The 24,447-nt window shown below is 38.8% G+C and overlaps 1 protein-coding gene across 2 annotated transcripts; it reads right to left on the bottom strand.

The window, feature by feature from the left end:
* Window positions 1-1,053: 1,053 nt before the first annotated feature.
* ERCC3 (ERCC excision repair 3, TFIIH core complex helicase subunit) lies at window positions 1,054-23,580 on the bottom strand. 2 transcript variants are annotated; one of them, XM_085310981.1, is made up of 15 exons: window positions 23,511-23,580; window positions 23,202-23,407; window positions 21,940-22,176; window positions 21,245-21,294; window positions 19,734-19,869; window positions 19,363-19,527; window positions 18,136-18,340; window positions 16,790-17,104; window positions 15,424-15,608; window positions 11,939-12,141; window positions 8,637-8,733; window positions 8,330-8,447; window positions 7,340-7,458; window positions 2,547-2,699; window positions 1,054-1,926 (listed from the first exon to the last, which is right to left on the bottom strand). In XM_085310981.1, exons 1-15 carry the CDS (start codon window positions 23,527-23,529, stop codon window positions 1,792-1,794), a joined length of 2,343 nt encoding a protein of 780 aa, XP_085167107.1. In that variant the 5' UTR covers window positions 23,530-23,580; the 3' UTR covers window positions 1,054-1,791. The 2 variants fall into 2 exon arrangements, with proteins under 2 accessions (XP_085167107.1, XP_085167108.1); XM_085310982.1 differs by lacking the exons at window positions 1,054-1,926; window positions 2,547-2,699 and adding an exon at window positions 6,035-6,235.
* Window positions 23,581-24,447: the final 867 nt, after the last annotated feature.

The raw sequence follows: 24,447 nt of genomic DNA, 5'->3' as shown, positions 1-24,447 counted from the left end.
GAGTTTTGCATTTGAACACCACAATTTAGTCTCCTAAAGCGCTGGGATTCCAAACTGATTCTCAAACAGTCTGTGGCAGCCTTTGGGTTTAGGAGCTGTACCTTCAAGCACTGCTCATCTTCGAAGGACGAGTGGCCGATATAACAAAAGCCCCAGRAACAAACAGCTGGTATTTCTCAGCAGCTGACCCATCTGGAGGGCAGAATTTACTGGCTGTCTTCCAGCGCAGATCCCACCGTGAGCACACGGCAGCAACTGTTTTGTAGTGAGTCACGGCAAACCAGTCTGCCGCTCTCAGCTACAGTCATCTGTGTAGAGTAATGGCAGGCAGCAATTACTGCATTAATCATATCACAGGAATTAAACCTAAACTTGGAATACACATACAGTTATTCAAACTTATCTCTTGCAATTGTTGCACTTGACTTGGTGTTGAAAGCACTGCATCCCACACAGATCCATTACTTAGACAAGCAAAATCATCAGACATCCTGGCCAAGATTTACAGCACGGGGAGAGCTATAGTAGTGTTGCATCTCCAGCTAATGCAAGTGCGTTGATTATAAAAATCTGTATTGCAATTAAAGCTATCTCCACATTCAGTAGTGCTTTTCTTTCTTGAAATTTATGAAGAGTGGAAAATAGTTTCTAGGCAATTTTTAAAGCATGGTAGAAATAAGTATCCACTTACCACACTGGCTGGCTTGTTTAGCAAAGAAAGGAAGAAAAAAAAAGTAGCTTACTTGTTACATTATTAAGCAGAAATTTTTCAGAAAGCATGCGCCTGCTGCAAACTGCCCCCACCTCATTCCACATTTTCTAGAAGCTTACTGCATTAAGATCAAATTTAGTCTTATCAAATTTATAGCAATTTAACCCCTTGACACACAGAGAATTTTATGTCAGTATTGTCATTTAACCAAAATAACATTTAAAAAAGAAAAAAAAGCCCAACTCAGGGCTCTCATCTCTCCTTCACATCTCAGCTTCCAGCTCACACTACGGCAAGTCAAAACACTTTCCGATTCAACAATAACTTCTGTAGCGACATAATCCTGTTCAGCAGTTATGATGGCTTTATTTCACAATCAATAAATAGAATATATATGACAGGGGAAAACAGCCTTTATTTCAACAGTTTCTCATCCATAGCAAGAACATAAAAAAAATGAAGAAAATGGAGCACAGGAATTTATTTTTATTAGGAATGATTTCTTGAGTAAACTTTGGAGATGGAGTCCATCTTTCTTGTTTTAAATGTCAAAATACTTTCAACCAATTGTTAGAATTTTTAGATAGGTTAAATCATGAGTATAAATTAGCTCCCAGTTTAAAAATATTATGTAAAGTGCTCCTATCAGGATTTGTTCAGCTCAAGGAATGATTTTCGTTTAAGCATTTTAAACATCAGTATTTTAGTTGAGCAGACACAGTAATCAGATAAATAATATTTCAAACATCAGTACAAACTTCATATACAAAACCTTTACAGAATTCTTCTGAAAAGTAGTCTTCAGCTGATAAAAATAAAATTCTATTAATTGCCCTGGAAACCAGATGGGTGTAACCACGATCCAGTCCTTGGATAACATCTTCCCTGTGGTGAGATGTAGTTCCTTTTCCTTTCAGACTCATCCATGAGAGCACATATATCGCTAAGTAGATATGTGGCTATATAGATGCATATAAAAAAGTCTTTAGAAGGAGTAGTCAGAAATCTCAGCTCCATATTTTCAGTTATGGAAACCGATACATGGATCCAGTTTTAACAAATTGGACACATGAAGTACGTCATTTCCGGAAGCGTTTAAATAATGGATGGACATGTTTATTTGATGATGCCTTACTCCGGGAAGAGTGGTATTCCATGTAAACCGTATCATCTGCTCCTGACATAGAGCTCATGGTGCCCACACGACGGGACACCTGTAGCAAGAGGAAAAACAAAACACTTTAACACACTGACTTCACAAGTTAGAAAGCAGCATTGTTCACTTACTGATCTCAATGCCCAAAGCTCTGGACATTTAAGATTTTCTACAAAGAAACTCACTACCTCCCRCTAACTGTAAGTATACATAATTATGTAAACTTTAACATGGACAGATATCTTGGACTGGGAATTCCTAACACATTTGACCACAATGCCATTTAGCTAAAAATCAACTATAAAAAAATATCTACTTCATTGTAGCATTCTTTTAACTTATGCATTATCAAATAATTTTTTTTAACATTTTTGATGAAATTATTAAACTACTATCAGCAGAAATGMTACTTTTTTCAATCTGAACAAAAGGAACAAAAGCAGCCTGCAGGCCTCTACCCTCAAGGCACGAGGCGATTCAAGGAGCACAATACCACCAAAAAGCATGTGCTCTGACATATGTGTATCTTTAAAATATTTTCCTTGCTTGTAAAGTCTCTCTTGCTATATTTCATACAGATACTATGCTATCGGTGGTATCACACTTAGACAGAATTGAAAGGGAATGGTCCAGTTCTGTACCATTTACAATCATCCCTTTCAAAGCATTCTTTATTACCTGAGCTGACTTTGAACCATATTCTCCAGCTACTACTTCCTCCTCAGCATCCAGGTCAGATGCTTGCAGGACTTTCTGCAGAAGCTGCTGCTGTTCTTCTTTGGATGAAAATGAAAGTTGTTCTTCTTCCATGCCTGCAAGCTTTGTTATCACCTAGGAAACACAGTGCAGAGCTGAAGGAGCTGCTTTTTCTCCTTCTAAGCATTCTACATAGCTGTCCAAAACAAAGACAAGGACTTCTGATCCCACATCCTTGTTGGAATTGTCTTGAACTTTTAATTAGCTGTTCAAACAGCTTAGCACTACACAGCACAGATTGCTAAATGTGCAGTGGACTCTAATTTGTGTCTAGTTTAAGATCTGCTATTTTATATTACACAAAAACGATCTATTAGCTTTCCAGACACTGGGAATTTTAGCATGAACATTGATGAATATGGGCAAAATAGCCTAACAAGTTCTGAGATGTATGATCAGTGGTTGAAAGAGAAACAGTGCAGCAACCTGCAACAAAGCATCAGCAACAGAGCAAAAGGACTCTTCATCTTGTGTCTACACACACAAAGATAACTGTTATTTTACTTCAAGTGCTTGGTAACCGCCAGATAACCATGGATGCATGGTAGATGCCATCTACTGGCAGTAGAGCGCTATATATTTAATTAAAAGTCTTCCTTGAAGACTTGAAAAGCTCTCATGTTTCTGTTACGATGCAACAGGCAACTTGCTTTCTTAATTACAGGTATTCTACACACTTCACAAGAACTTCTCCTGTACTTAATACATTCTACTAAAACCCTTAAAAAAAAAAATCAGTGTTTGGCTATCCAAAGCATTAATGATTTGAGGATCATCCCAGCAGAAAAGCACTGGGCTTTTTTTTAATTCTTTGACTTTTATTGAAATATCATGCCGTTCTTCAAAATACCAGCCTTCCTTCTCCTCTTCCTTCCTTCCCATTCTTACAGATGGTCARAAAAAAAGAAAATGAGCACATATGCTTATTCATGAATCTTAATTGAAATCTGATTTCCCAATGTTTCTAACTAGAAAAGGGTTTTCAATAGACTAATTCAACCATTTCCCTTGGTTATTTACCACTTCTTTCCCTCATCCTCCTTTTTCAACTCATCTCAAGGCAACAGAATTAGAAATTAATCATTTCAGTAATCTGGGCTGGGTCTGATTACAAAGACTAAAGAAGAAATACAAATGCAACTTAAAGTAAAACAAGTCTACACTGGACATAAAGTACAGTTTTTGAAAAAAAAAAGATAATGAAGCACTAGAAAAAGTTAGCAATGTTGTGAGTAGTTCTCAATGACAATTTTAAAAAGAAAAATGGGCATCTTTCTGAGAAATGTCCTAGCTTTAAGAATCCATTCGGGGAAGCTGCCCTATTATATAGGCTAAATGAATGGTGTGGTTGGTCCCCTGTTCTCATTTATTAAGAGCTGCGTGTGCTATGATCATCTCTAGACTAAAGAAAAAGGAATCACGGGAAGCCATTTTAAATTGCACTAGCCTGTCAGGTGTGGTTGCAGAAAAAAGCTAACATGATTTGTCAAACAGAAAGAATTTCTGCTGCATCATGTTTTTTTAAAGCTATTCAACATACGTCAAGTTCAAAATGACCCCGGATTCCTTGACAGAGTAAGTCTTTTTGCTATTTTTTAAGATTTAATATATCCCACATTCATCCTCTAAATACACAAAGCAGCAAATAACTAAACTTTGGTTAGCTAACCAAAAAATTAAATAATTAAGACTCCAAGCAGTAGATTGTGATGCCAAAGTATCCTTAAGTAGAACTATTTAAGAAGAAAAGATAAATACATGATACAGCAAACCAGTCCTTCAGTCCTTTTATTTATTATTTATCTTTGCTAAAAGGCAGAGAATGGAGCTATTACGAGAAGAAAACAAGCTCTAGAACAGTGCAGAACATTACCTTTATATGGGAGTATTGAATTTTTAGAAAGGTTAAGCATTAGAAACAAATATTCTGAAGGAGAGGACATAATCACTGAAATAATTTCTTAAAGATGAGGTAGAGTTTCCATATTTGGAAGAATGAAAAGGCAAACACCTGTCAGGAATGACATACATACATAGCTGAACCTGTCTTGGAATGAAGTAACACACTAGATAGTCTCTTAAAAGCTCCTTCCAGTTCTGTTTTTCTTGGATGGCAACTATGATTAGGGCTTAAGTCTGGTAAATAAAAGAAAATAGATATTCTCTTATTTTGTTGCTAAGCTTCAGGTAAAGAACATTCCAGGTCTGGTCAGCTTAGGTGTTACTCCAGACATTCAGCTGTCACTTGCACTGCTTTTTATTTCAGTACAATACCAAAATGCCTAGGACTATGTCTTGGCAAAATGAAGTAACCCTATTTTAACCTCTTAATTATTTCTATAATCCAAATGTAAGTAAAGGGATTTCTCTAATCTTTTTGGCTATAGCCACATTGATGTGTTTGTTGTAGTTAGCTGCAGATTAGTACTGATCTGTAGTGTTGTCAAAATACAATTGCTACAAACAAGGCTTTTAAAAACTATAAACACCATGACATTACTGTTTCAGTAAGCTTCTCTAAAGCTCTCTCTTTAATGTGTGATTACAGAGCAGTTATGTACTTCACAAAGATTTTATCCATGGGGAGGCCTACTGTTGCAGCTATACCTCATGAGCAAAAGCCTTCAAAYAACAAGGCTCATGTGGAAGCCACTTGTCCTTGCACCTTTTTGATATCCTCTGGCTCTTCCCTTCTGAGAATGAAGAAAGATGGTGACTGCCAGCCCTGCAGTTCATTTGCCAGCTCAAAACAAAACTTACATGTGATTGAAAAAGCAGGTAAGAAAGTATTTTGTGTGGCCCACCAAGCTTTGGTAATTTATTAGCTATACGATGGTCTTCCAAATTGTCATAAAAATGACGCCTATCATGCACGCTCAGTCCCATGAAAACAGCAGGCTTGTATCAATACCATAAAGTTAAGCTTATTCCCTACTGACAGGTATGAGCACTCAATCTTTTATTATTAGTAATATCTCTTACTGAGAATGCTTCTAAATAGAGCAGTAAAACTGCAGTTTTGTAAAACAGTGATTTACCTAAAAGCAAGGTTTGTTTACAATGACACTCCCTTGCCTCTACACACTAAACAGTTGAACATACAGGACTGTCCATGGATTAAGAGGAAAAAAAGAACAGGTAAGTCTTGAAATCTGTAAAGTAGAGGAGCACTGCTTTAGTGGAATGAGATTTTATGTTCAGAGGAAGATGACACATAGAGATACATAATAGGCGAATGATATGCAATGAGTCGTAAACTTAAAAGGTTTCCTTGAAAGACAGTGCTAGTGCCTTCTAGTTGCAGCAGCTCATTTTGGAGAAGACACACAGCCTTCTAAAGAAGTTTTAGCAAGGCCCCAAATGGCACTAAACAGTGAATTTTCTTTTGGAAAGAAAACTGCAACGACCAATCACTTTGTTTAAATTAAAGTTTATTTACAGGCTGGTATGAGATCTCATCATCACTGTATCCAAGAGAGGACACCATGGAGTTTGTTGACTTTCCTAGCCAATAAAACGGCAATCAAGAAGACAGTCTTGGAAGTCAGATAATTTGAAAAGCATTCTTAAAGGTCCTTAAAGCACATGAAGAAGTAAAGCTAAGAAACTTTCTGCAAAGTAAAATTTTAAATTGGTTTAAAAGGTATAAACTTTATAAAGAAAAGAAAAAAGAAGAGGAAACTCTGTATGTCTGGAGATAGCAGATGAAATAACATTAAATCCTTTGTAAAAGGGACTTCAGGAGAAGCTTCTAAGTCAGCTCTTTATGTTGTCATGATAATCTCCTCTATTTTGATGACTACATTTTATTTGTGGGAAGATTTCTACTCTATAGTAAGTCATTTTCCACAGTAAATTCTGTAATTTCTTATTCAATTAACATTCAATCTCGTGAGTCTAGATTTGGGTGATGCATTTCATATCATGCAGAGAAAAATTACAAGAACAAGGTCATACTCTTAGTGGAGACTAAATAAGCACAGTCTGAAGAGCTTCATTAGCTAGAACAGCTTCAGCTAACACAGAGTCATCAGTATCAACGTGGCTGCATGTTGACCAATTTTCTGCAGCACTGCAGGCTTTGGACAGCACTGTGAAAACAGTGCACAAGATTAGTGTGTGACAAAGATCCGAGGCAGATATTTCTTTTAGAATGGATGTCTTGACACTTTGTACACCTAATTTTTTGATTTGCAGAGTCCAATATATGAATCTAAGATGGATGAATCCTGCCTGCTGCATATTCTCTTTAGTCATAAGCAAACAGATTTTCTCCCAAAGTGAAATAGGAGTCTGAGACTGGAGTTCTTTGGAAACTCTTTGTGACTCCTTAAGTTTTGGAAGTTTTCTGACACACCACAAGCTTCTAAAGATGTTAACAGCTGTCAACAATGTTTTTATGCACAATYAGTATGAGAACATACAGTATGAGAGGCCTGCATGGACAGACAGTTGAAGAACATGAACATAAACCAACCATGCAAGTAATCTTCTGTTTTGCTCCCCAGCAGCTGCTTGGTTTCAAGCTGAAATACTTACCTTGCTAGAAGCTGTACTGCTGCTATTTGTATTGGAACAGTTTTTGTCTGCAAGCACAAGCTTCATTAATACATTCCACAGCTGAAATTCTCAAGTATTTGACCTACTACTGAAATAACAGGATACAGAATTATATGCATAGGGCATAGATATAACAAATAGAAAAGACAAGTTACCTTGAAGCTATAACCTTGATCTACAAGAAATCTTTGTCGTTTGGTTGAATATGCCATTTCCTGAGTGTCTTGGGATACAAGAGAATAAAAAAAGGCATTGTATTCCTCTGCAATCATGCCTAGGAGACAAAGCCATTGAGTGATTAGTTCCATTTGGAACCCTGAAATCAAGAACCAAAAAAMCCCTAAACGGTGAAAACAAGTGTTTAGATAACTTGTCCATTTACAAAATCAATGTGTATAGCTTATTTTAAAGATGAGCTGCACCCACACCTTCATAAACTGATTGACAAAGCATGCAGCATGGAAACTCTTGTTCTTAATAACTTGCACGTGGGTGAGAGGAAAAAGAAATCAAAAAGGAAATACAGATTAACTCAGTTAYATTACTCCTCTGAGCAGAATCTGCTTCTTTATTATGCTAAGCAAGGTAAAATAAAAAGCTATTTAAAAGCCTATTATATAAGGAAGTTGCACAAAGTTAGGGCAAGGATTTTAATAGAAGTCAAAAGAGTTCAACAGAAAAATACAAAGGAAATTTCATCAATRTAGTTTTTATCTCTCCCTGCAAGTTCCTGCTTGGAGTAGTACCTGGTGTGTCCTGTCACTCAGACGGGCAGAAAAGGAGCTCTGAGAAGAACAAAATGCATGTGCATGCATATTTTCCTTCTTTTTGGTTCCATAATCAGAATGTGCCAGTACTGTCCTCTGTGCACAAGAAATAAAGGTGCACATGGGGCTACCAGAGTAGCAGAACACGCTATCAGCAGCTCCTCTCAGTCCCCATGGTGTTTCCATGCAAGAAAATAATCCCATCCCCAGTGCAGATAATTCTTTGCTCAGAAGRTAACAAGATGCTGTTACCAAATTTGCCTGCTTATTTAAGATGATGCACTTTATCTATGTTTCAGTATTCAACAATTTAAACTGAATAGTTATTTGAATGTTGTACTATAATACAAGACCCAAAGCCCAACCCACCTCATTTACCTTTTTTTGCTCTCAGCACTCGTCCCAGCCTTTGAGCCTCCTGTCTTCGAGACCCACCATGGGACGAAATTTGAATCAGAACATTGGCTTCTGGCAGATCAAAGGATGTGTCACCTACCTACAACAGAGGAGCAGTATCTGAGCAATATACTATTTCCACATAACCTAAAGATTTAATAAAATGTATACTTTTGAAAGCTCCARTAGAAAGATGTCAAATGCACAACTAGCACATATAATGTGCTCTTTATTCAATAAAGTTCATTCTGAAAGAGGGTACAATGATACAATGAATGCCCTCACTTACCTTGGAAATAAAAATAGTGTTGATTTTTGGATTGTGCTTGAAGTTCTGTAGAATTTGCATTCTTTCTCCTTGTGCAGTAGGACCATATATGTAAGGTCTAAAAGAACAGGACATATTCAAATTACATCAGTTCAAGATTTCTCAATTATTTCTTGTTAGGTACTAGGATGACATGGAAGGGAGTGTAGTGTGCACTTAAACTGATATGAAAATGGAATAGATTTTGACAGAGTTTACAGTTTATCTTTAGCTTGTTTAGTTCTTTATGGCAACTACCCAGTTGTTTGCAGAGCAATCTGCAGCAACCCAGTCTGCCAGAAATAAATTCTGACAATTTGCAATTCATGTGCAATTCATGTGCACCCACAAAGCTTYACATCAACTGCCTGAAGACATTTGCTAATCCTACAAAAAAGACTGAAGGCAGCTGTTAAATATATTTTTCTCAAATCTACAGACCTAGCACACTGACAGCTGCAATCTTTCCTTCCTATTTAAGCACTTAAAAATCCAAGTTTCTCTATTAATGATATTCTGAGTGTCACAAGCTGGCTGTTGAATATTCTTTTGGGAAAATTATTCCCATTTTTGAAACTAACCTTTTATTCCTCCTAATAACTTCTGGACCTACTGAAATGAGAATGAGGCCCCAAACATTCTGTGGTCGCGAGCAGCCCAAAGTGGCATTTCATGTACAGGTTACAACCTTTGATAATGAATAATACTGAATACTCAGTGTATCAGTCGAGAAAGGCTCATTCATACAAACTTTCAGTCACCCACAGACTTCAGGAGTATCGTAGATTACTGTGAATTTTCCAAGATACTCTCTAGAGCCTAGCTATCCTCTCCCTGCTTTAGAAGATTTCAAAAAGGCTATAAACTGCAAAACTTGCATTGAAACATGAGAAAAGCATGCAGGCCTGCATAGCCACTGCTTTTCAATCTGCTCCATTTCTTTTCCAACTGCTTGTTAACAAGAGTAACAGGAAACAATTTGTACAATTTATATTAGAATTGCTCATACTTGCATTTATTATTTCTAACACAAGGAACAGCCTCAAAATCTTCATTTAAATTTTAACATTGCACATACTATGGGTGGTAACTGACAAAAACATGCAGGGCATAGTACTGAAGTTTTTTTTGGATTCATCTGCTGTTTCCTATGTTGGCTCCTGTTTTCTTTTTTTCAGAAAAAGCTTTATTGTAGTCTTTATGCTACCAAGCAATCACAGTCACATCTAATGTTCTTTTTATTTAATGCATTTAATCAGCAGATTGTTTCAAACCACAGCTAAAAAGCAAAAGTAGCAAATGAGTCAACTCCCAAACAATAGCATTACTGTTCAATTWGTGGTGTTCAGTAATAGGTTATTTTAAGCCTTGTCATTTCATATCTAAATTGTGATGACTTTAATCTGCATCAAGACTGAAGTGCAAGATCTCCTACTGAAACTAAAGCACCTATGAGCCTGCTGTTCCTCAAAGCCTCAAAGAAGGGTTAGCAAACACATGCACATTCTTGATTAAWCACAGAATAATCGAAAACTCCTGGCAGTCTATCCTCCCTTTTAACTCTCAYTGCCCTAGCTGACAACGATTCATTAACGCATATCAGAATGCTTTACTGATCCAGAACCTAGAACATCTGATGCTAGCTTTTTTTCCCCAAAAAATTACCCCTTCTCCTCCCTGTGAAAAGATGTTGGAGGGATCTGCAAAGACCTCTCTCCCAACAACCGACAAAGTTAACTGCCAAAGGCATAGTCCTTCAAAACAATGATTTAAATACATTAATAACACCACTAATAGGCAAAGAACAGCCATCACATGAGCTATACTCCCTGGATGACAGACTCATGACAGAGTAAGAGCTGGCTGAGCAAACTTGAATTCTGTAGCCCTGAAGTTAAAGTAATTCCTGTCATGTGCACGGTCTTTCCCGTCCTGTACCAAGGCAAACCGGGTGTGGGGGGATTAAAGAACAAGCAGGTGCAAAGGCGGCCAGGCGATGGCCATCTGCCCCTCAGGCAGGGAGCCCACCTACCCTACACACTTCTTCCTCTGCTGAGCTAGCACAGGCCGTGCAGACAGACTTGGGTACCACCAAGACCCACAGGACAGCTCTCCTGCTTAAACTTACCATTCCTGCCTCACCCAAACTGTTCATTTTGTTTACGCCTAAAGCCAACTTTGAATATGCTCACAGCAAAYGATGATGAGAAAATTCTCTGTTTAAAGGAAAGAACCCTTTACATTCATCTAGTACTGTAACCCTCCTTTCTTTCCAACACTGACAACTGTATAACCTGGAGTTCTGCAAATGATGTGAGGAAAGGAGAATTCACTCAAGACATGAAAAGCAAACAGTAAATACTTCTTCAACTGGTTTTCCTATCATGCATTTCTGTAGAATCTTCCCCCAGTTAGCAACTGTTCTACTACTTAGGAAGCAAGTATCCCCTCCCAGCATTTGTCTTTGAAGYCTTTTTCTATGGAGCACTGAACACAACTAACTACATTCCAGAAGCATCATTACAGCTAATCTCTGTCCAGACAGATTTAAAAAATGAAGAAAGAGACCACGGGTGCTGGAATTCATCCAGCACTATTAATTCTGCTTCTTACTAGATGTCACAGCAAGCCAGCACAAGATGGCTACTAAACTACATTCAAAACTCACTGCAAATTTGGGAAAATATAMGGAGATTTGTTTCTGACTTTGCTCAGAAGTACTGCTGAAATTCCTGGACATGAAATCATACACAGCCAAAATGCCTCACAGCTTCCTACAGAAGACATTTCTTGGCTTGTCACCGAAAGGCTAAAGCCAGCTTCTCTGCTTATTTTCCCCAGGAAAGAGATCTTGAAAGATTCTGGGGATTCTTATTTCAGAAATCTTCCTCTCACAGAGACAGGAGAACCTACAGTCTCTTATTAGAACAGTTCTGGTAACTTTTAAAAGATGTGCCACTCATTTTACCACTGGCCTTTAATAACGACAAAACAGACTAAGGAATACTAGCAGTCCTTCACAGAAATCTTGGGATTAAAACCCCTCTGACACATCTACTAAACAAAGATTCTTCTGAAACAGTTTAACACAGGAATAATGTTGCAATACCAGTAAAATTGATCCAAAACCATCCTCTCAAGTTCCTTTTCATATAGGAAGGATTGGAGTTAAATTAGYGTATTGTAAAAAAAACATGTAAGGGGTACCGAGATCTGAGAAACTACAAAGTAATTTTTGAGAAAGGAGGGAAAGGATAGTGCCATCTTTGGCTGTTAACACTTACTTCCCAAGCCTGATCGCATACTCCTTCAGTGCAAACACATTGTCAGCAAATACGATGATTTTGTCATTCCGTCGCTCATGAAACTTAATCAGGAACTGGCAGGCTCTGAATTTATTTGGGTTCATGGTATACAGCAGTATCCGCTTCTTTGTTTTGATAGCTACATACTCTCTATAAAATTCAGGTGACATTGGGCACCAAACCTAGAATTAAAAATCCAACAAACATATAAAGTGACCCACAGTTACTTAACTTTATTCCAGTGAGAAATTAAGACATTGGGGATGATAATGCATTAWAACTTTCTCTATAGCACAGGCCACAAATTATAAGATAGTGTTTGCTATACTAAGATGAAGGCTACTAATTGATCTAATCTCCAGCACTGTCAGACTCTTTTACTTCATTAATATTTTTCCCTTCCAAAATTCTGTAGCAGTGAGATCCACAACAGGAGCAAGCACTAGGATTTGAATAGGATCGGAAAATTTTTCCTTGATGTTTCATGCCTAATAATTTCACCAAATGCTGCTATTTCTTACAGAGCAAAAATTAAGGGAATGAGCTTTCTTCCATATATTCTCTCTTTCCCACTAGTCATGGCCTTTTCCATAAAAATTAATTTTCAGCCATATCCTGAAAATTTGAATCAGAGATATGTTTTCATTTATTGAATATATTTACCAATCCTTTTTTTCATCCACAGCAGGGTGAGCTTTATTTTAATCATTATTGACTTGACAACTTTTAAAACATTAGAATTGATTAGAAGTTTTCAATGGATTTTCCTACGCATGATTTTATTATATAAATATATTCCACAGTACTGCACAAGTCTACACTTCTGAGGTATCTTACTTTTTGACTGTAGCATGCAAATAGAAAAAAAGTTTACAGAAATGCAATGACACTACCTATACCACACAATTTAGAATACACTTGTTCTGCTGATCATAGGTTTTCTATGATACCTGTTACACACTACAAATTAACAGAAACAAACCTGCAACAAAACACCTGTCTAATAACCATTGGTCAGCTAAGGAAGTTAACAAAAGATCTGTTCAGAAATGCAGCAATACCAATTTACATGAGTTTATTTAACAACCTGATTTGTTCTGTACTGTTAGGAGCTACCTTTTTTAGGCTTTTTTCAGCCCTTCACTACAGTAACAAAAGGYTTATGCACTGAATAGGCTCCACTGTTATTGTATGCTATCTATATGAAAGATTTAAAGCTTTTAAATTAGGAGAGAATATTTCAAGGTGAGAATGAGATATGAGTACTGAATATGTCATGGCAGTGAAATAATTTGTCTATTGCTCAATGCCTCAGACTATATTGGGTACTGAAATCGTTTTGACTTGTTTTTACATTCTGTTCCAGATTTGGAAATGGATACAATTGTATTTCTCTCCCCAATAATCTTTTTCATTTTTGTATTTTGCAAGACTCTCTCTCCAAGTTCTCCAAGAACTTAGTATGGAAGCTATGAATGGGATTTTGAGTAAATTACAAACTTCTGAAATAGAGCTAATGAGAAACACTATAATCACAAGACATGCAAAAATCAGTTAGCATTTATTTTAACCGAGTTCTTTACAAACTCTTCCGCGGCTTCTTTTTTGGAGCAAAGAAAGACTAGTACCCGCAATGAACGTGACCTGCCTTATCACACAGCAGCGCTGCCCTCTTTTGCTACTCAGAAAGAACTTCACTTAAATAGTAAACCTGAGGTCTTATTCGGCTATGATAAATAAGGTCAGTTGAGAAAAGACATTACTTGACAGTATGACAAGAAAATCGAAACAAACGTGCAGTGCAGTCGTGCATACATTAGACTCATCACTTCCCAGCCATCAACGTTGTTTTTTGGGGTTCTTTGCTTTCAGTAGTAGCTCAGAGTATTATTTCACCAAAAACGATTGTCCTAAAGAATGTAAAYTTACAAAATATGCAAATCGCTCAAAAGAAAGGTATTCCACACTTAGCTTTTCAATGTCTACAGGGCAGTTTAGAGGTTGAGAAGAATTATGCTTCTGAGATGGAACCATCTAAATTGCCTAAGCACAGTGAAATTCACAATTACAGACTGACTACTTTCCCTTCAATCTGGTTACTTTCCAGATGCTGTCTATTTACAGGGTATTACTTTGAAAAGTAAGCTGTAGCTTCAGTATTTACATCACAGCTAGTAGGATGATTCTCATAATAACCTCTACACTTTAATAGACAGGAGACTGGAAATTCAATCCACTTGTGGATTTTAAAGAAAAGTTAGTTATTTCATAAGGAAGACTTCCCCCGAGTCTTCATGGGTATGAAAAGAAACAACTATGACGACTGTTTCCTACTAAATCATGCTTTGTTAGTCAAGATGAAATCAAAGTAGAAGACTTTTTAAAAYCTGCAACAACCCATTCGGCAGTAACAGGCAATATCCATACAGCAATGAAAGCCACACATTCCTTCACAATAAATTTTACTCMTCCAATGAAAGAGGTGATTTACCTATGTTTCAGTTAATAAGTCATTAAGTGTTTAATAATTATCAGAGGTGATCAGAATAGAAATTAATTTTGCACCTTCTCTTCCAATACTAGAGATAGGGGACATTAAATGAGAAAGTAGCAGCAAAAGACAGGTTTAAAAAAATAAARATGAAAAGCGTTAAGACCCTTATCTTCTGAAACTCTGCCACRGGAAGCTGTGGCTACTAAAACTTCACTTCCATTCAACAGAAGACTGGACAAGTTCATGAAAAATAAACTCACTGAGGATTACTGAATACATAGAAATTGCATGTAGCTCAGGAATTCCTCTAGTCACAGGTGACTGCAGGCTTAGAGAATAAACAGAAGTATCAGATATACTTGCCCTACATTTACACTCTTCCCTAAGCATTTTACTTGACAATTCTCAGAGACAATACGTTAAGTTAGACAGACCTTCAGTCTGATCCAGAAAGGTTCCTTTCATGTTCTAATGTGCCTCTGTGACAATATTTCCACTTACCTGGTACCAGATTTTAATCTTACCCATTTTCTTGGGAGAACAGAGGTCACACCCCATCACATTGGACAACTAGAGTAAGATCCAGTTTCATGTTTTCACTTTTCATTCTCATGCTTCTGGGCTTGAAACAAAGTATGTATTTTCTTAATTTTCTTAAGCTTTGGCYTATCCTTCTTTGTTTCAATAACTAGAAGAATTTTCCTTAAAAAACTAAAGGCTGTCTACCAGCTGAAGCCTTTAGAAATCAGCTTCAAGCACACTACCTGATGTTATGTTCCAGTATATACATATACACATGTGTGTGTGTGTGTGTGTGTGTATATATATATATATATATATATATATATATGTGTGTGTGTGTGTGTGTCATACAAGTACCCCTTTTTCAGTATGATAGTTCTTCCTGCAAAGAAAAAAAATAGAAGCATACTAAATATATACTAATAGTAATGAAAAAACAAAGCATCACCTCAGCACACTGCACTTTAGCAATGTAGCCACTGTTCTGCAGCTCCATCCAGTTGGCTTCATAGAGCTTTGGTCCAATCAGAAAGTTCAAGTCAACAATTTTATCATCTTCTCTAACCAGGGTAGCAGTCAGTCCCAGCTTACAGTGAGCTTGTACTATGGTGAGCACACGTCTGAACATTTTTGCTATGACAGACAAGAAAAATTGTCTGTTTACTGTCATGAATGGATTTAGAAATCAAATACTAGAATTAAAAAAAAAAAAAAGAAGAAGAAGAAGAAGAAGAAGAAGAAAGTTTCATGAACTCCTAAACACAAAGCCAGCACAGTGTTAGGAAGTATTGCCGTACTGCCCCATTTCACACGCAATTCCAACTGATCTACGTTACAGCAAAACTTCAGACTGATTGCAGGTTCAGTTTACACTTTCAATGCACACTGCAAATCCCATTAAACCATCAAACATCTGTGTTATTTCCTAATTTCTCAACAACAAACTAACACCTGTTAACAACAAAACACCTGTTACATGACTTAGGTCACATCATATTTCACAGGAAGAACTACTTTGTTAAAATGGCAGTCAGTTAGCAAATTCTGCTTCTGAAACCTATCATTTCTGTAGAGGCCAAATTATATTCAAGTCAAACCATACCAATAAGGTACAAAAGCTAACAGAATCCTGGATGGTATTTTTAACCAGGATTATTCCAAATATAACAGCTACTTCTGGACATTAATGACTATTGCTAATCACAGTATTTTATGGAGTAAAAATAGATATAAAAACCTAGCCTACAACGTGATCACATCTCAAGAGCAAAGAAGGTAGACCATCTCTCCTGTTCAAGGCTAGAGTAGTACCATCCACGGAGCAGACTTGTCTACAGAAAAATTAAACAAATATAATTAAGGTATTTTATAGCAGTTTATTAACCTAAAAAAAGAGGAAGGCACTTATATTTTACACTGCCATTACTGAGATAGAATTACCTAATTTTCAAAGATTTCAGGAAAACAATCATAGAATCACAGAATTGGTAAGGTTGAAAGGGACCTCTGGAGATCATSTAGTCCAACCCTCAARCGAGTGGCCCATACGGGGATTGAACCTGCAACCTTGGCATTATTAGCACCACACTCTGACCAACTGAACAATGGTCAGCTACACTCTGTAGCACCAGGAAAAAAAAAAAAAAAAAAGCATTTTTAGAACATGGCCATTTATCTAAGTCCCAAAACTCTAAGTTTAGAATTTACCCACTACATTTAATCTGAAAAAGACAATCTGAAAACAATGCTTTTTAAAAGCAGAGTTATATTAACAAATGCATATAGCACAAGGGGGTTGTACACTGCTTCCTTACCAGGGATAGTATGTACTTCATCAAGAATCATAAGGCCCCACTCTTGACTTTTAAGCCATTCCATTACTCTCTCTGCTTCCCAGGATCTTTTAGTCGTGTGTCCCAACATGGAGTACGTGCTAATAGCAATAGAACAGCCAATGGGCTTGTCTTTGGCATCAGAAGTGAACCGACATATTTGGCTGTCATCGATGGTGGACCACATCTTGAATTGGGCTTTCCACTGCTCCACAGACACTGCGGAATTACCAAGTACCAGACACCGCTTGCGGACAGTACATGCAGCTGTCACTCCAACTAGAGACTTGCCAGCACCTGCAGATGAAGAGAACTGATATTCATTAGTCATTCCATAAGTATCAGGAGAAAGAAAAAAAAAAAAAAAAGGAAGAAGAGCAAAAGAAAAAAAAGACTGAGAACTCATAATAGAGAAAGGCAAATTCTTCTCTGTTTTTTTATAACAGTCTTAAAGAAACAGACTAGCCACATTACTGTGCAGGTTCTCAACAAAATTATCATTAAAATTGCTTTTGGCAGCTAGAATCAATCATTTTAATGCTTTCTCCATTTCAAAACCAAGTAAGTTCTAGGTGATTACCGAAAGCTTTTATTAGAGGTCACATACTCCATTGCTCCCATCAGCTATGTGTATTCTACCATGTAGCAATACCTTACATTTTTCCATTCTTACTTCACACTCTTTCAGGCACTCCCAGTATCTCCTGTGTGCCCTCCTCCCACCCATAACATGCGCACTGCCATGCAGTCTCCTTTTCTCTCCCTCTTCCACCATTTCCCACAGGCTGTCTCAATCCATGCAATCCTCATTTTCTCTCCCAAACTCCCCTGCCCAGAACTTGTGTGGGCAAACTCCTTCCTTTGCACCTCTCTTAATGCCATATTTGTATWCCCAGTTCCACTCTTTCCCCGGATCTTCCTGTCCCAAAGAACAAATCACTCAGGTGCCAACAATTTTAAATGTCAATGGAAGATCAGCAGAGCTGTTTTAGAGGGAACTGTGGAAGCACTAATAGTAATTTTAAGACACCACAATCACAAATAAGTTTTTCAGTAACTGCAGGGAAACTGATAGGACTGTTAAGTGGACCTTAATAGCTCTACAAATTAGGCTCTCCCYCAGAGTGTGCCAGCCAGCTCATAAAAATAGACAGGACACTACATGCTGGTAGCTATAACACTCCCTACTACTGTTTGAAATCCAAGTAGATGCAATATTCAGAAGTTACTTTATTATAGAAAAAGATGCACCACCTCTTWCATTGAATGTCTTGAATCATTTAGCTAAGAACAAAACAGAATTCCCCAAGATTAAGCCAGCAACTTACCGCATGGTAAGACAATAACACCAGACCTAGCTCGTCCATTTCCAAACATCTTCCTTAAGCTCTTCTCTTGGTAGGGTCTGAGAACAGCTGTGGGTTTCAGATCTATATTAATATCAGGATTCACTGAATCATTTCTGAAATCATATTCTGCCAGCAAGGGGTATTCCAAATGGATACAACGCTTCTGAAGTTCTTCAATCATCTCCTGAAGAAGAGATAAACCTTCAGATGGCAAGCTCTCCATATCTGAACTATTTATTTTAAACAGCCACTTACTATAGAGTACATAAAGAACTATATTAATTTTTTAAGCTCCTTAAGTCTGCAAGAGTTAAAGTCTATTCCAAGAACTTTAGTCATGACCAGCCCCACCCTCCAAATATTTGAAATAACAGTCCATATTAAAAAGGGCTTTTTAGACAGATGGAAGAACATAACACATTAGTCTTGACTGTATTGCTTATCTGGCAGCAAAACTACACCCTGAAGTCTTGCAACAAAGAGTTCAGTAACAGAGACAAAAGACTCTGTATGTTAAGTAAAAGGATGTAACAAAGTTGCACATCTGCTACCTGGGAAATCTTCATACCCTGCTAATGCAATTATTTTACTACAATTACAAGTTATCTTCAATCATCAAGATTTTTCTTTAACAACCAAGATAGCTACTAGATTCTTTCTTGTTTACTTTTGTTTTCCCCAGTAAGACTACATTAGAATCACYGAGTCCAAGAAGCAACAGGAAAAATTTTACAAAAGCTTGCTAAAGGTCTGATCAAGCCAGGACTGTGCTCTAACCTTCTCAAGTAATGAAAGCAGAACCCCTAGAAGTTCCTTCTGCAAGTATGGATTGCAAAACAGAAGCAGAAAAAARCAGCTCTAGATCCAACAGAAGATTTGCCCTCCGCTGCACTCTTACTCATCTCGCACACAGTAACGTTCAGCCTCATATGAAGGGCGATCTTCCTTAGCGTATGGAGGTTTTAAGCCTCTAAGCATTGACCTTGCAATGCAGGGAAGGAACAATATCCAGTCTACCTCCCTCTGTACTGAAAAGGAAGATCCTAAGGTAATATTTTGGAAGGCAAAAAAGGAAAGATGTTTTGAGAACCCCATTGAGCTCCTCTAGCAAAAAAACAGCCACAGTAGTTTGTATTTAGTCCTCATACTTATTTGTCAGACGTATCCCACACAAATACCAATGCTAGTAGACTAACATAATCGTACCTGCTTAACTTCAAAAGATACTGTTTGTGTTTCTTCCTCCTCCTCCTCATCTTTGTCCATCTGTTCATAAAACTCAAATAAATCTGCTGGGACATCCGGCTTATTCTGAGCATCTGTTCCTTGTGATGTTGATGGACCCAAGCCTCCTTCACTGGATTTGGAAATCTGAAATAGATGGACAAGAATCTTTAATGAAGTCTTCATTAGAGATTCCCCCTCCCCAACTAAACTGGAGCTCATTAATGAGCACAGAGCATTGCTGACAGAACAGAATGTAACCGCTGACATGACAAACATACAATAACCATTCTAAACTACTGAACAGCTAATCTAATGTTAATTCAATCATTTTAAAACACGGGGAAGCATACCACTGATTTACTYGTAAACGTCTCTGTAATGAGCTCTGTTTCTTCACCCTCAGCATTTCTCAGGCGACAGTCTCTAATAACATGGTCTTGCAGAAGCTGCTGAATGACATCAGGATGGGTACTTTCCACAAAATACCTAAATAGAAAGAACAAAGGAAAATATATTTTTATTAACTAATCAACTGAAAAACTCACAGGAAGAATGGCATGGATGCTTTAATTTATAGCTCTCCCAGATGCACTCTCAAGTACCCCCCCACCCCCATCTTGGAGGTGGTGATTTTAAAACAAAGAAATTACGGTAATCAGAATTTTTAAAAGATGCTTCGTACCAAAAGCAGCATGTATTTTACTGTTACCAATCTTGTTCAAATTATCTACCATTAATATAACATGAATAGGAAAACTCCAAAAGAACTGCCTAGACAGAAGCGAGTAGTCCTCTCACATTACAGTCTTATTTATGACGCGAGACAGGGTTTTTTTTTGAGACTGAACTGAGGTGAGTCTGCGAAAATTCTGGATGTGGTGTCCTGGCCACAGGACCAGAAGAAAAAAAGAAAAAAAAAAGCCAAACACAAATCCTCCAAAAATTTGAGTATCCTGAAATTTTTCTTTCCCTTGAGATTCACCAATAATGATGCTCATTTAAGAGCACAGTTAAAATGTGAACCAAGGGAAATCTAAGCTTGAACTAGCATGGAGAAATTCTTTTTTCTTAGAGATACCTAGTAAGCCAGTAACAGCCTGCTAACAACCCTAGCATTAATTTTAGATTCAAAAAAAGCAGCAGCACCAGCAGAGCATAAGATTATAGTCATAGAGCTCAACTGTAGCTATCAGAAAAGAACTTTATGAAGGAAAGCAGAGGGAACGTAAGAAAGCATACGGAAGTTTTAGTTTTCTGCTCTCCTTCCCTCCCCGCTCACTCTCCCCAAATCAGAGGTTTAAATAAAACTAGTCAGCTCTAAACCAGCGGATCTCTCAAGACTCCTTCTAACATTATCTTTTGTACATAAAACACATCAGTTTCAATCCACTAACAAGCAGATTTCATACAAACACTCAACTTCTGTCAGTGGATTCGTCTGTCCTTCCTGAATAACAGATTACAAATAAAAACAAGCGAGACTGAAGGACAGCTATAGAAAAGTTTTCTAACCTAGGTTCTCGTAAATTCAGAAGGAATGAATGAAACAATTATCTGAAAACCTTAGTGAGGTATCACAAAAGTCCAAGAAATAAAGAAAGAAGCTAAAACATCAAATTAGTATCCTACTTACAATGACATAATGACAACAGCTGGTAGCTCAGGAGAGTCAAACTGAATGCRTTGGCTAGTGTATTAAACACTTGCAAACTAAGAATATGATCTTGGGGTAATGCATGTTGCACTCAACTGGGAGCTGTAAAACAGTTTTCAACTCAACAGCTACTGACAACATGGAGCCAGCAGCACATTCGTTTGGAAGACTTCCTCTTCCACATTAGTTAAGGAAGAGGTTGCTTACCTGTTGTGTTTCAGTACCAGCTTTACCTTCCCATAGCTGACAGTACACAACTACAAACGAATAAGAACAACCATTAGGAATATGCAAAAGAATGTTTCTAAGTTTGGGATCAGGTGCTGCAACATATTTCCACTCTTTGTGGAAAAGAGGGACGAAGTTAAACATTTACCTACAGTGTTGGTAAGTTATGGAACAAACCTATTTCAACAAATATTTTCAGAACACATGTATATCATCCTACATAGGACAGCASTTACAGAAATTCAATTTTTATGTTCAATTCTGATCTACTGCCAAGACTGCAAAAACACACTTGCAAGATAAGGTAGGCTGTGTTTTACAGTGCACCACCTACTCCAGGTAACTCCCTACATTCGTAATCTTCAGAGCAAATACAAGGAAACCTACCCCATGTGAATTTCTTCTAGTGTAAAGCATGCACACTACAACTTTGTTTTAGGAATCTCATTTCAAGCTATAAACCACACAGGCTACATTATGAAAATATTATTTGTGCAACTACGTACTACAGGTAAAAACAAAAAAAAATAAGCTAAAATCTCCGTTCTCCCGAAATGAAGCGAGCGTGTAGAATAAGACTGTGAAAGCAATGAGTGAGTAAAAACTCATAAAAAAGTAGTAGTAGGAATAGATTTCAATTGTAGCAGTAGATAAAATTCCAATAATGGGCTTACCTTGATAAACTGAATTATTCCATCTGGGACACCGGTCTTGCTGAGTTTTTGTAAATACTCCGTGATGTCACTTGTTTGTAAGCCGACACTAACAGCAGCATAAAGCGAGTAAGCAGTCAGCTTGTATTCATGAATGTGTGTTGGTCTGCACACTGGCTCAGCAATAGCAACCAAAAAATCCTGTGCATATTTGTAAACTGGAGAAAAGGCTTCCAGAAAGATATGGCCATCAGGAGCCTGCACATGGCAGAAAAAAACATGCTGAAAGCACATCAATGTTAGCTGAGAAAAACAAGGACTTTCCCCTGTAAAACAGCTGCTATGACATAGAATGAGTCCACTACTTAGGTGGTAATACATCACTGTGTTTCAAAAACAAAGATGACTCTAGCAACAAAACTACAACAAAAAGAAAAAAAATATTTCTATGAAAAGACCAAAATTAAAGAAACCAAGAAACTAACGTAATTTAAAATATATCTAATAAATTTCACTGCAGCTGTTTTTCCCCCATAAGGGTGTTGACATACTTAAAATAAATGAATAAGTAAATTCAGAAAACTTTATACAGAACTACAAAAACTAACAAGAGACAGAAGGAGATACAGCAATATGAAACTTTCATCTTCTGCAAGGGATCAGACGTTGATCTGTCAGCAGCTTTTGTAGGACACAAACAAAAAAAAAAAAACACCTGCAGATCGATTAAGCTTTTTTAGACAGACGTCTTCGCCTTTTTACCTTTTTTTTCACTTTAACAATAACAGAAAGAGGAACGTTTTCCTGCTCCAAGCAGGAGGAAGTCTCCAAACCTCCCTTCCTCCCTCTCCCCCCTTCTACCGGAAGGAAGGGAGGAGGAAGGACGCCAACTGCATCCCGCAGCACTCAACAGCAGACACCCCGCAGAACCCGGCAGCGCAGCTGCCTCTTCTCAACATGCTTTCGCTAATTTTGGAGGGGTTTCTCGACTTCCCTTTTAAGGCAGAGGGAACGAGCGGTGCTAGATACCGGGTGTCAGGCCACGCCGATCAACGCCGCTTCGTGCCAGCCTACGACCCGGCTTACGGCGTCGCCGCAGTAACACGTCCCACTCGGCGGCTTCACCCCCAGGAGGGAGCCGAGGAGGGGCCGCCAGCGCGCCACCTTCCCCCCGCGCTSCGTAACCGCCTTGCAGCGGCCCAGCCGGCCCGCGAAGCCCCGCGGCGGGGCCGGCCTGCTGCCGGCAGGTCTCCGGGCCCGGAGCCGGAGCCGCCCGTACGCACCACCCAGAGCGGCCGCGAGGCGTGGTCGGCCTTGAGCGGCATCTGCGGCCGGTAGTCCTTGGCGCCGTACTCGTCCACGCGGGCGCCGCTCTCCTCCACCTGCTTCCCCGCCGCCGAGGGCACCGCTCCCTGCGGCTCCCGGCCCGCAGCCTCATCCTCCTCCTCCTCGTCCTCCTCGTAATGGCGCTTCTTGGACTTCTTCTTCTCTAGGAAGCGAGCGGCACCGATGAGCGCGGGGGGAGGCGGCCGCCCCCGCGCCCGGGCCCGCGGCTCCCTCCCCCCTCGGCCCCGCGCCGCCGCCGCCCTCACCGCGCTCCTTCTTGCCCATGGCCGCGTCGCGCCGCGGTGGCCGCAGGCAGTGGGCGCCGCGTCACTTCCGCCGGCGGCAGCGTGACGTCACGCGCCGCGCGTGCCCGGCGGGGGCGGGGGGAGAGAGAGAGGCGGAGGCGGAGCGGGAAATAAATACGTCGTTTATTCACACGCCAAAGTGCCGTTTATGGAGGCCGCTGCGGAGCGCGCGGCGTTACCGCCAGCAACGGCCCGGCGAGGCGGCGGCCCCGCGCCGGCCGGCGCTGGCGTCGTTACAGCGGTACAAAACCCCGAGCGAAAGGAAAGCCATGTACCAGCAAGAAACCAAACAGGTAAATACATAGAAATCCGTTAAAAAAAAAGAAAATGAAAAAAAAATATACATTTTTTTTACAAGCACAATTTTAAAAAGGTAACAAAGTCAAATGTGCATGAGAAGTGAAGGAAACACCGTACCAGGCAATTACCAATTTGACAGAGCGTATCAACTCTTTCTAAACTATGGACTTCAGGACAAGTCAACAGTGCACCGTATAACGAGCATGAGAAATTTTACTTGGTACCATCTTAAACATGAGGCTTTCTTAAACCACATTAAAAAAAAAAAAAAGGAGGGGAGAATTCAGATATTAGATTGACATTCTGCTAGTTTAAAAGAATAAGCCAAGTCCTTAAAGCATGTTCCAAACGTGTGACATTCACCCATCAGCAAGGGGCCAAACATGCTTTAACCTTTCTGGATGCCAGGAAACCGGAACGGGAGAAGGGCTACAAAAGAAACAGGGGCAGATGCAGGACAGGAGATAGGAGAATGCGACTTCCCAAAATTGGTGGTGTTTTCCTACTTTTTAATTCCCCAGTCAACTCTGAGAATTCAAAGATTGCTTTTCAACTTTTCAAAACAGTGTATTTTCTCTGCATCGATTAAAGACTTCAG

This window comes from Rhea americana, unplaced genomic scaffold (genome assembly GCF_003343005.1).
Source record: "Rhea americana isolate MKP2758 unplaced genomic scaffold, rheAme1 scaffold_33, whole genome shotgun sequence".
NCBI classification, from domain to species: Eukaryota; Metazoa; Chordata; class Aves; order Rheiformes; family Rheidae; genus Rhea; species Rhea americana.
The sequence above is the reverse complement of the archived record's forward strand: the minus strand, read 5'-3'. Positions and strand labels throughout refer to the sequence as shown.